A 12987-nucleotide genomic window follows, 5' to 3' on the forward strand; every position below is an offset into this window, starting at 1 on the left:
TGGAAGGCAACATAAGTGTGAAGTATGACAGAGATGTTCTAATGAGAAGGGACTAAGAGAGAGAGTATAACAAATACGAGATAACTAAAAGTAAGAAATTTTCCTTTTTTCCTGTATCCATTCAATAATTTTAATCCAAGTCAGTTACCAAAAATAACGTTTTCTTATAAATAAAACAAACAGTTATCAAGAGAAATATTAGGTACTCCAACTATGAAACATTTAATGAAACTGTGAAAATACTGACATAAAATTATTCTTAAAAAATGTCAGTAGGTGAAGTGACATATTATAGGTCTTTAATAAATTTCTTTAGTTAGTTGTCTGAATCCATGGCAAATGCCTCACATCAAAGCATTTCATCTAGTGACTTATAATCTTTGTCAGGACAGAGCACGTGACTGTCCCTAAGGCAACCATTAGATTTAAATTTGGACGAATGTATTAAGTGTTTAGATTTTATTAAATGGTCCTCGGATGCACGTACTAATCTCACTTATAACGTCTTTACTCCACATGTTAAGGTTACATTGAGTGTTTTCAATGTAAACCTCTGTGACTATGAAAACAATGAGTAGCTCTGTGGCACCAGAGATTGTGATGGGGTGGACTAGACCCAAACATCCCTGCTGGAAGGCTTTCCCACACCAGGCCCCAGAGAGAAGAGCATAAAAGAGGTCCTTCGGGCAGACTAGAATGACTGCTTCTGCTGCAGCCAATCAGGATTCAGCAAGCTGATATCAAAGAAGCTGATAGGCTAGGGCTTGGCAGTACCTCGCTGGAGCTGAACCCAATCAGATGTAGCGATTGACTGGGAGAACAGCAGCACTTTGGACAGCTCCGAGTGTGAGCTGGAATTCAGACCTGGCTAAAACCCAAGTCCAGCAGCTAATGTTGACAGACTACAACAATTTGCAGAACCCTGGACAGCTGTGGGGAGAACTTGACCTCAAAGCCCGAGAGAGATCTGGACAGAGCAGCTTCTTGGGGAAGTGGCCCAGAGAGTGAAATAGTAGTGGACCATTGTGATACTTAGGAGTCAACTGCTATTTATAGGGTCCTTAGGCTGGGACCCAGAGACATGAATTGGCCTGAGTCCCTACAATTCCCCAACATCTACAAAAGGGGGATAAGAAGTCTGCTCTCAGGTGACCAACCAGGAAAGCCCAAGGGGAGGAGAAGTTGCAGACACACCCACAGCCACTAAAGGGCACTCTTGAGATGGTGAGCCCCTTCACAGAGATTAACAAATACATTATATCATGAGGCTTATGGGCAAAAGCCACTTCGTTGGCTAAACTAGAGTGGAAATTATAGAATCCAGAGCATATATAACAGTAAAACCAGTTGCCTGTCATTACCTAATGTAATGCTGACTTACTACAGAAGGTGTTAAGTCCTGCTCATAAGAAGGAGCATTGAAACCAAATGAACCATTGTAAAACAACAAAGAATTTATTAATTAATCTCTTCTCCCCATTCCCCCATAAAAAGGAGATATGAGCCTGAAATCATCCCATCAGCTTCATCTCTGAGGGTATGTCTACACTACCCCGCTAGTTCGAACTAGCCGCGCGGCACGGGGTTCGCACTAGCCAGCTTTTAAAAATGGCGGCGCCGGCTTTATGCTAATGAAGCCCGGGAAATTCAAATCCCGGGCTTCATTAGCAAGTTCGGTATGCATACATTACCCCGCTAGTTCGAACTAGTGGGGTAGTGTAGACATACCCTGAGAGAAAGAGAATAAAAATCCCAGACAAAGACAAATTAGATCTCTATGCTGCTTGGAGTTTGGAGACGTCAGAATTTCTAAGCATAGGCAGGGGAGCTCCAGTTACTTATTGCTAAAGGACCTAAAGAGTGTGCCTATTACAGCAGCTTGTATTACCTTTTGGAACCCAAGCACTGCAGTGCTTTTCATCCATTCCCAGCAGTTTGACAGTGTGACATTTGGAAAGATGTTTAAAAATATCAATAAGTGATGCCGGGACACCATGTGCTGGCTCCTGCAGATGTCATTAGGATTTGTGGAATTGAGTACATATGAAATGAGGCCCCTCATATAACACTCCAGTACAGGTCTATGCATTTACAAGATTGAAAAGCTTAATTGCACTCTCTGTGTTTTAGCTTTCTCATCTGCCTATATGTAAATTATGTATTCTCCTTCTGGCTCAGTTTTTGAGAAACTTAATTAAACAATTTTCATCTGAAACACACTTTGAGGTCCCTGGGTAGAAGGCACTATGTAAACTATAATGTGAGGTATATGATGATGTTCTTATTCACATATTGTTCCTATTGACATAAACTACAATCAAAAGCTGTAAGGTAATTCCTGAATAAGACCACACATGTAATTCCATAATTGAAAAGGAATCCATGTCCCAAAAAGACACTGCCATAGAGACAAAATTAAGTGTCCCAGACGAGTTCCAAATATGAGATATGGAATGTTGAAATTATTCATTGTAAATACCTTCATTAGAAGATATCACCAGATGTAAAGTATATATGCCATTGATACATTTGTTTTTGTGAATTCATCACAGTTCACAGCACTACCGCAGACACCAGCATTTCAGCTGAAGACCCATTCATTATATCTGTGAGATATCAAACATATGTTTTTCCTTAAGTAAACATTAAAGAAATGTTTGATAATTTTTCTCAGATAAATAAATAAATGATAAAGCCATTATATAAACTTTAATGAATTTCACTAAACCTAAAAAGGTGAAATTGTAAGACACACACAACTAAAATAGGATGGACCTTTATAGAAATTTAACCTATTATTTAGGATTTTATTATAAACAATTTATGCTACTTTCATAATTCTCCATGAGTGAGATGAGTAAATGTGAAACTAAAAGTTAGGTGAGGGTGAAAATGATATTAAGATCTATTCATTGTAGAGCATTATGAAATCCAGGCGGTAACACTTTTCTATGACATTTCACTACGTACTTGGGATTCAAATGTACCTAAATTTGTGCACAACAGAAAATGGAAAGCAAATAGTTTCTGGCTGTATCAAAAATTCTGTGCGGCCCTGCATGTGTATGTCCTGGGTGTGTATGAGTGCACCTTCTCTGTGTGTGTGCATGTGACGGCGCGTTGGGGGTCCCCCGTCTCCTGCACCCCGAAATGGCACAAACAGACTGCACCAGCCGGTGGAATAGAGGAAGTTTATTGTCTCTCCAGGATACAGCACAGCACAGATGGAATCTGGTCACAGAGCTGGGCTAGGATGCCTCAGCCCCCCTTGAGATGGGGGAGACTGGGCCCCTAAACTCCAGCCCCTTCCCCTAGGCTCTCCTCCATGCTCTCCGACAGTAACTAACTAAATTCCCTTCCAGCCCTGCCCCCCAGTCAGGGCAGCATTACACCTTCCTTTGTTCCTCTCCATGGGGGGGTGTCTGGCCACTGGTTCAACAAGTTTGGCACTACCTTTGCATAGTGAGGTTTTCCCTGCTGGGTCTTGCTCCAGACAGCAGGGGTCACCACAGCCCAGCAAGTACCCCCACTATGTCACAGTGCAGTCCATCTGTCAGTATCTGTCCACCAAGACTCTGTCTGGATGACTGTCCCCGCCTAAGAATGGGGTGGGGGATAAGGATGGGAACCGGTAACCGGTTAACCTGGCTGATGCTTACCTGGTAATGGTTAACTGGTGCCCCAGAGCAGCCCCCTGCCGGCTGCCTGCCAAGGGCAGAAGGCTGCTCCAGCCCTGCCAGGCCAAACACACCACAGGAATCCGTGAGGGACTGGGAGCCTCAACCCAGCACGGGCTGGCAGAGCGGGCAGCCCCAGAGGCTGGGGGATCCTCCAAATGAGCTGAAGCACTTCCCCACCAGGACCTCATTTCCCTTGTTAACCACTTAAACCTAATGTTTAACTGGTTAACTGATTAAAGGGGATTTTACATTCTAAGAGGGCAGGACAGTATTTCCCCCCCTTTTCTCCATTTGACTGAAGAGATGTTCACTTGCCCCTTCACCTTGACCTGGGCCTTGAAAGATGTGTTATCTACAGTGTGATCCACCTGATATTTAGCTGTGATGCTCTGAGCTTATTTCCCAGAGTAAAACTTGTCTCTCTCACCAACAAAAGTTAATGGCTCACTCTCCTTGTCTCTCTAATACTGTTGGACAAAAAGCCTACAACATGCTATACATGAAGTTAATTTGTCATTTTGAATTGAAAATTTCCTACATGTAAATATATATAAATGTACCTACATCTGTAGAACTGATTAGAAATAAAACAGAACATTAGGTCTTTTACTTTTCTTCTCCTTCAATAGGATTCTAGAGACAAGCATTTATTAGAGGTACAAAATGTCAAGATATTTGGTCAACTGAGTCAGTTCCTCTATATAAATACCGAAAAAAATTGTCCTTCGTAAAAGTTAAAAACACGTGTCAAAACATGTACGTCATGAAAATAAAAACAATGACAATAAAATCTGATGCTTAAATCTGCATCCACAACACCCAACTTGCAAACGCCAAATTACTGGAAACAAGAAAAGCAATAGTGCAGACAACTTGACAGACCCTTAGATGAATTACTCAGTTTAATTCTGTACTACAGTTGTTCTACCTAAAATAATAAAAACTGAAGTCATATGACAGCGGGATTATATTAACCCTGAGAGATTTTCCCCCCCATTGAAGTAAGGGAGGGTTCGAAGCTCTTCTATGTCTCACCAACTTGCCTTTCACTAAACTTAGTATTTTTCACAGTCAGAAATGTCTGTGCATTTGTAACTTCCCATGCTGAGTCGGAAGAACTCTGAAAAAGGTATCGTGTCTTAAAGCAAAAGTTCAATCTGGAATAATTTCATTGAAAACTAAAAAGGGGAGAAGACGTTTGTGCCATTTCCAAACCAACTGTGTACATATCACCAGTCCCCAACACACCAAAATACCCTCCTCCCCCAGAACAAGCAAGTGCACTACATTCTCTCAGCCACAGAGAGCTTGGTCCTATGCTAATGGAAGTCAAAAGCTAAATTCCCACTAACCTCAATAATTCAGGTCTCTCATCCTCGCTTTTCAACTAATCGAACAGACAGCGGAAGATTAATCTTAAACACGAAAAACTAACACAAAACCCCACATCTTCTATCAGCTCACCTGAATGGAGGACTGATCCGCGTTACTAACGTTTAACTCCTCGGCCATTAGGAAAGGATCCTTTACCTCACACGTCTGCTCGCTGGTCAGAGTGTTTGCATAGTTTGACTGGGGGAAGTTGAACTGGCTCTTCCCGGAGCCCGCGCTGAGCGACGCCTCCTGGGAGTAGGAGTGGAGAAACGCTCTGACCCCATCGATGCCCACGAAGTGCGAGACGGGAACTCCGCTGAAAGTCCCACTCGAGGAGTCCAACAGCTGCGACTCGCGCCACCGCCGCAGCCGCAGGGCCACCAGCGCTATGACGAAGGTGAGGAAGACGCAGGACACGGACGCCACCGCGATCACCAGGTACAAGGTGAGGCCGGACTGCGGCTGCGCGGGAGCCGAGAGGCTGCTCAGGTCCGACAGGAGCTCGGGGATGCTGTCAGCCACCGCCACCGTGACAGTGACGGTGGCCGAGAGAGGGGGCTGCCCGTTGTCCTTCACCAGCACCACCAGGCTCTGCTTCAGGCCGTCCCTGTCCACAAAGTAGCGCGCTGTCCGCACCTCGCCGCTGTGGACTCCGACCGAGAAGAGCCCCGGCTCCGTGGCCTTCAGCAGCTGGTAGGAGAGCCAGGCGTTCTGCCCGGAGTCCGCATCCACCGCCACCACCTTGGTGACCAGGTAGCCCGGCTCGGAGGAGCGAGGGGCCAGCTCCACTCCCGTGGAGCCATCGCTGGGGGAGGCGGGGTGCAGGATGTGCGGGCTGTTGTCATTCTGGTCCAGCACCAAGAGCCTGACGGAGACATTGCTGCGGAGCGGCGGGGACCCCCCGTCCCGAGCCTGCACCCGGAACCGAAGCTCCCGCAGCTGCTCGTAGTCGAAGGAGCGCAGCGCGTACACAGCCCCGGTCTCCGAGTTAATGGAGACGGCGGAGGAGAGCGGAGCTTCGCGGCCCTCGCCCTCCAGCAGAGAGTAAGTCACTCGGGCGTTCTCCCCCCAGTCGCGGTCAGTGGCCCTCACGGAGCACACGGAGGCCCCGCTGGGGTTGTTCTCGGGGATGGACACAGTGTAGGATGTCTGGCTGAAGACGGGCGCGTTGTCGTTTATGTCCGAAAGTTGCACTGAGATGCTTGTGGTGGAGGATAACGGGGGAGTCCCGCGGTCTGTGGCTGTGACCGTCACATTGTAACCCGAGACCCGCTCCCGGTCCAGGGCTCTGTCAGTCACCAAGCTGTAGTAATTGTCCAATGTCTTCTGCAAGCGGAACGGCAGATTGGCTGCGATGGAGCACGTGACCTCTCCATTCGGGCCGGAGTCCCTGTCCTGGACATGTAGCAGTGAGATGACTGTGCCGGGGGGTGCGTCTTCAGGCACCGGGCCGAGCAGGGAAGTGATTGCAATCGCCGGGGAATTATCGTTCACATCGAGCACCGTTACCAGCACTTTGCACCTGCCCGAGAGGGCTCCGATATCCTTGGCCTCCACTTCCATTTCAAATGCCGCAGCCTCCTCGTGGTCCAGGTCGCCTCTCGTCGATATTTCTCCTGTTCTAGGCTCAAGCTGGAATATCTGAGCGGCCTTGTCTGTAATTTTTCTGAACGAAAAGGTCACCTCGGAATTCGGTCCCTCATCGCGGTCCGTGGCGTTTACCGTGAGAACCAGGGACCCGCGAGGCGCGTTTTCCAAAACACTCACGTTATAGAGCGGCTGAGTGAAGACCGGGGCGTTGTCATTAATGTCACCAACCACAACGCGGATGTGAGCAGTGGCGGCTCTCACTGGGTCTCCGCCGTCGGCTGCTGTGAGAGTTAATACGTGGACAGGCCGCGTTTCCCGGTCCAGAGCCTTTTCCAGCACCAGCTCCGCATACTTAGCACCATCCGATCCGGCCTGCACAGCCAGGGAAAAGTGCGCGCTGTCGCTCAGTCGGTAGTTCTGGATGGAGTTAATTCCCACATCCGGATCCTGCGCCTCCGGCAGGGAGATCCGAGTCCCCACAGCTGTAATCTCACTGATTTTTAACTCCAGCTCCTTCGCCGGGAAGCTGGGGGCGTTGTCATTAATGTCCGTGATTTCCACTTCCACTGCGAACAGCTTCACTTTATCCTCAACCAGAATCTCACATTGCAAGAGACACGTCTCGGCCCGGCCGCAGATCCGCTCCCTGTCTATGCGCTCCGCGGTGATCAAATGGCCGCTCTCCGCATTCAGAGCGAAGTACTGCGTCCTACCTCCGGAAACAAGGCGGACCGCGCGCTCCGAGAGCCGCTCCGAGTCCAGCCCCATCCCCTTTGCCACGTCCCCCACAACGGAGCCTTTCTGCATTTCCTCGGGAATCGAGTAGCGAATGTGCCCAGACACCGCCTCCCAAACCGTAGCCAGTATAAAGTAGAACTGGGCTCTCTGTGTGCGGCCGCGGCTCCTTGGTGTATCCGCCATCGCTCTCCGGTGACAGGCGCTCGGATCCCCGGCCACGTATTTCCCCTCACTGGAGTCCTCTGCGTCCACAGCCACTGATGTTGTAAGCAGTGTTGCTTTATAGAACCCCCCGCAGCCACGTCCCTTGCCCATTCCTCTCAAGGAGTCTGAGCTCAGCGCTCGGCTCGGCGTGACGGGCTGGATCGCTCAGCGCGATTCTCTGCCTGATAGGTCAACAGCGGCGCTCAGAGTCTCAACCAATTACTGCAGACAGTCCTTTAAAAGCTGCCTTTTAATCTCAGTTCAACGCTCCAGCGCTATTAACACTTTAAACCCCACGAATAGTCCCGCAGCACCCTAAAGACTAAGTGAACATGTAGATGGCATCATGAGCTTTCGTGGGGACAGCCCACTTCTGTAGCGTTACTGAGTGACGTCTGTATTTCCTTTAGGTTGTAGTGAGGCGGTCGGTTCCTTGTCCATTCACAATAAAGATCACGGAGCCATTCAAACACTGATGTGCCATTTAGGCTTGTAAGTAGCGAGAGAAATCTCACTTGTATTCCTCACAAGAAAGCAAGGTTATTTGGGGGGTCTATGCTAGGGACTCAGAAAAATTTATAAACATGAAAATACCATGTATGTTTACACACTTCCTGTAGATTACTCCCCTTCAAACAGAGATTTGAAGAACCATGATCTCACTCGGACGTTATGTTTGAACGGTAAGGGATATTTGTAGCTGTAATATTGTATTTCCATCTCATCAATAAACCCTGTTGTGTCGGCCCGTTGGGGTTTTCCCCCTCTCCTTCCCCCCTGTAATGGCAGGACAGACTCCACCAGCCAGTAGAAAAGAGGGAGTTTATTGATTCTCCAGGATACAGCACAGCACAGATGTAATCTGGTTCCAGGGCAGGCCTAGGATGCCTCATCCCCCCTTGAGATGGGGGAGACTGGGCCCCTAAATTCCATCCCCTTTCCCCAGGCTGTCTCCTCCATGAAACCAGCCAGAAACCTAACTAATTCACTTCCAGCCCTGCCCCCAGCCAGGGCTCCACTCCCCTTCTTCCCATTGTTCTGCTCCCTGGGAGATAACTCTTCAGACAGGTTTGAAGCCCCCTTGCATAATGACTCATCCCCTGCCCTGCTGGGCCATACTGCAGCCAGCAGCCAGTAGTGGTCACTCACCACCCAAGCCTAGCAACCAGCAAGGTACCCACACTACATCACACCTGTTGTTTTCAACCCACAAGTACAAAATGTCTGAGGTATATACTTGTGTATAATGGGGACAGCTGACAGTCTCTTTCAAATTAACACCTTTTACATTCTAACCAAAGAGAAATGGTACTCCCAATGTTTGCTCCTTCTTGGTTTTCTTTTCTGCGTGCTAATTAGCTGTTCACCTTGAAAGGGTGATGCACTGAGGGAAGGACAGTAAGAGGGCACTGAATTCGAGGAATAAAAAGAAATCTGTATGGGTGTATTGTGGACTGTTGTAGGCTCCCCATGAAGATGTGAGCATATTCCGTCCTTTCCTCATCATTTCTCTTTAAATTCCATAACTTTTGTGCTGGAGGAAATGCGAGTTTTAATTAATTTAGATAGGTCCAAATTAATTAGTTTTTTTACAAAGCTTTACAAATTAATAGACCGTAAACCTTCAGAAATCATAGTAAATTTATGTGACGGTTCAAAAATTATGAAATTTGGCATTTCATTCTTTCGCTTGAAATGATATTGATGTTCCTTGATATTAAGGATGTTAACACTTTCTGAAATGGAATGGAAAATAACTAATTTAATAATTCTTTGAATAAATAGCTCCTTAAATGTCTGAAGTATCTCATTAAAAGATTGTATTAAGCAAATGGGAATATAGTTACAGCCAGGGCTGGCCCACAAGATTTGGAAGCTGAGGTGGGGAGCTCAAATGACGTCCCCATGCCCCCTTTTCTCCTGCCTGCCTGTTATGTGCACTAGTTTCTCCAGCACAGCACTCCACCATCTCTGTGCATCTAGAGCACAGAAAATACATATGCACCAGCAGCAGACACAATTTGTTTACACTCTAGGGCCTAGTGGCACCCTCACCACCACTCCCAACCCACAGTTTGGTACCTGAGCCAGCAGCCTCAGTTCGCCTCATGGTAAGGATGCCATCAATCCCAGGAAGGTAAATTATTATTGGGAAACTTAGCTCATTGGTGCTTCATTACACTTCAGTCAAAATCAAAACTTTGACCAACACTATACACACAATTTTTTCCTATGGAAAGGCGATGAGAAAGAGGGGATAGGAACTTAATGCACTATTGGAAGGCGGTCTGATACTGGACACATATGGACAAGATATGAATCGGAAGAGAAAGAGAAGATTTCTTCTTCTACAAGTCTGACACTAAGCAGCAGGAGCCAACAATCTCTTGCTATCAAAACATGAAACACCTATTACAGAAATTACACACAAGCTAACTCAGAAAAAAAGAGAGGATTTTTTCTCCTGAAAATCTCAATATCAACTAATCTAAATTTCATAAACATCATACGATAATGTGCTAATTTTAGAAAAAACAAAGTGTAGACTTCACCTTCAATACATCAAACAGCTTAACCGTAGAATCCTTTCAGTGTCAAATTTTGAATCCTTTAACCAGAATTCCTGCTTAAAATTAGAATCACAGAATTGTCATTACACCAATTATTCTCAATTGTATTACTCTGCCCATTCGTTTTCACAAAGTATAATAACATTTTCCAGTCTCCTTAGCGCCATACAGGGTATAAGAAAGGACTAAGCAGCATCGCATCGTAGAATTTTGGCAGAAATCGGGGGTGTTCCATGGAATAAAGATTACAACTGAGGTACTGAAGAACACAGAAATTCTTTGATGTTCGGAATGTCATGATTTTGAAACCGGTAAAAATATTAACAGGGGGAAAACAGATGAGAGCGAAAGAGAGGAATAAGTAAATCAATGGATGCATTGAGGAAAAAAATCTCACCTTGAGAAGAGTTTCCGATCCACATTTTCGTGCTTCAGAACCAGAATTACCCAAAAGTAAAATCCCAGAGGTGTCATTGCCCAGGATATTCTCAGAGGTAAAGTTCTGCTCGCTACCTTTAAGCAAATTAAATCCATTTTCCCCGCAGTCTGTAGCCAAGCACAAGTTATAGGAATAGGGCAAGGTCCCTTCCTTGTAGTCTGGCGGGAATCTCGGATCATCATTGGAATACAGAGCCGGCCTGGCATACTGCAGAAAAGGGGAGTTGTTTGAACTTCGAACTCTCATGGCTATCACCGCTATCACTGAAAGCAGAAACAGAAACGAGACCAAGGCCAAGGCCAACACCAAGTAGAACTGCAAATCAGACTGCGGCGCCGACTCAGCCGACCGGTCGTTCATTTCCGGAAGAGCCTCTTGGAAGTTCTCGGCGAACACCAGGCTCAGAGTCACGGTGGCGGAGAGAGGCGGCTGCCCGTTGTCCTTCACCAGGGCGACCAGCCGGTGCTTTACCGCATCTCTGTCCGCAAAGGCGCGCGCGGTCCGGATCTCCCCGCTGTGCAGCCCCAGTCGGAAGAGCGCCGGCTCCGTGGCCTGCAGCACATGGTAGGAGAGCCAGGCGTTGTGTCCCGAGTCCGCATCCACCGCCACCACCTTCGTCACCAGATAACCCGCCTCGGCAGAGCGAGGGACCATCTCGAACACTGCCGAGCCCTCGGGCCCGAGCAAGGGATACAGGATGCGAGGGGCGTTGTCGTTCCGATCCAGGATAAACACGCTGACGGTGACGTTGCTGCTCAGAGCCGGCGACCCGCCATCTTGGGCCTTCACTTGCAGCTCGAACGCCCGGAACTGCTCGTAGTCGAAGGAGCGCTGCGCGTACAGCGTTCCGGTCTGGGAGTTGATGGACACGTAGGAGGAGACAGGCAGCTCCTGGATGCTGCTGCGCAGGATGGAGTAAGTGACCCGGGCGTTGCCGTCCAGATCCCGGTCTGAGGCTTTGACGCTCAAAATGGAGGCCCCCGAGGGGTTGTTCTCGGGCACGTAGGCGCTGTAGGAAGGTTTCTCGAAGACAGGGGCGTTGTCATTGACATCCGAGATCTGCAAGAGGATGGTTTTCTGGGTGGAGAGCGGGGGGGAGCCCTTGTCTGTAGCCGTGATTGTGATGTTGTACTCCGGGGCCCGCTCCCTGTCCAGGGGGCTGTCAGTCACCAGCTTGTAGTAGCTACTGGAAGACGATATTATTGTAAAAGGTAAATTGTGTTGAATATGGCAACTGAGTTCTCCATTTTCTCTGGCATCTGCGTCACGAGCTTTGATCAAAGCTATCACTGTTCCGGGCATTGAGTCTTCCGGAATAGGACTGGATAGTGATAAAATCGTCACTTCCGGGGCGTTGTCGTTTTCATCCAGAATTTCTATATATACTTTGCAGTGATCGGTCATCCCGCCCCCATCCTTAGCTTCCAATTCCATGGTGTATTCATTTGTCTCTTCAAAATCCAGAATAGCTGTATTTATTATTTCTCCGTTTTCAGGGTTTAAATGGAAGAATTTGCGGGTATTTTCCGGAACGCTATCGAAAGAGTAGGTTACATAGCCATTTACACCTTCGTCTTTGTCACTCGCTTTCACCTGAAGCACTAGGGAACCCTTTGGCAGATTTTCCCTCAGGCTGACTTTGTAGATCTGTTCAGTGAATACTGGGGGATTGTCATTGGCGTCAGAAATTTTAATCCTAATCTGCGCTGTCCCAGATCTGACTGGATCTCCCCCATCCAGCGCTGTCAGGATCAACTCGTATGAACTTTCCTCCTCTCGATCCAAAGACTTTCCCAAGACTAATTCTGCTTGTTTTTTTCCATCCGGGCTCTCCTTCACTGACAGAGTAAAAGACGGGTTTTTACTGAGTTGATAATTCTGCAGTGAATTGCTCCCCAAATCCGGGTCTTGGGCAGATTCCAGTCTAAATCGCGCACCCGGAAGTGCGGATTCACTGATTTCTAGATCAATTTCACTCTTCACGAACCGCGGGGCGTTATCATTAATGTCCTGGATCGCTACATTCACGATGTAAACGTTCAGAGGGTTTTCCACCACCGTTTCCAGCGTCAGCACACAAAGCGGAGTCTTCCCGCAGATCTCCTCCCGGTCTATGCGGCCATTCACAGACAAGTCCCCGTTCTCCCCATTCACACTGAAGTGCTGCTGTTCCGAACTGACACGGAGCCTCCGCAGCGGCAGCTCCCTCAGCTCCAGCCCCAGATCCTGGGCGAGGTTCCCCACGAGGGAGCCTTTGGCCATTTCCTCGGGGATCGAGTAGCGAGTCTGAGCCGGGGCCGCGCGGCAGAACAAAGGGAATAAGAAAGGAAACAGCAGTACTTGCCGAGTTAGTGTCCAGCCGTTCTGTGCTTGTCTGGATTCCATCTGGCTC

General features: G+C 47.8%; 2 protein-coding genes across 2 annotated transcripts; both read right to left on the bottom strand.

Annotated features, from left to right (window-relative positions):
- Nucleotides 1–3545: 3545 nt before the first annotated feature.
- On the bottom strand, nucleotides 3546–9199 carry LOC102462746 (protocadherin gamma-A12-like). Its single transcript, XM_075900021.1, has one exon. It carries the CDS (start codon nucleotides 7695–7697, stop codon nucleotides 5136–5138), a length of 2562 nt encoding a protein of 853 aa, XP_075756136.1. The 5' UTR covers nucleotides 7698–9199; the 3' UTR covers nucleotides 3546–5135.
- A 735-nt stretch (nucleotides 9200–9934) lies between these two features.
- Nucleotides 9935–12857, bottom strand: LOC106731828 (protocadherin gamma-B5-like). The gene is made up of 2 exons (XM_075900724.1): nucleotides 10554–12857; nucleotides 9935–9976 (listed from the first exon to the last, which is right to left on the bottom strand). The coding sequence occupies exons 1-2, from the start codon at nucleotides 12855–12857 to the stop codon at nucleotides 9935–9937; spliced, it is 2346 nt and encodes a 781-aa protein (XP_075756839.1).
- Nucleotides 12858–12987: the final 130 nt, after the last annotated feature.

The sequence above is a fragment of the Pelodiscus sinensis genome, chromosome 17, assembly GCF_049634645.1.
Source record: "Pelodiscus sinensis isolate JC-2024 chromosome 17, ASM4963464v1, whole genome shotgun sequence".
Lineage (NCBI taxonomy): Eukaryota > Metazoa > Chordata > Testudines > Trionychidae > Pelodiscus > Pelodiscus sinensis.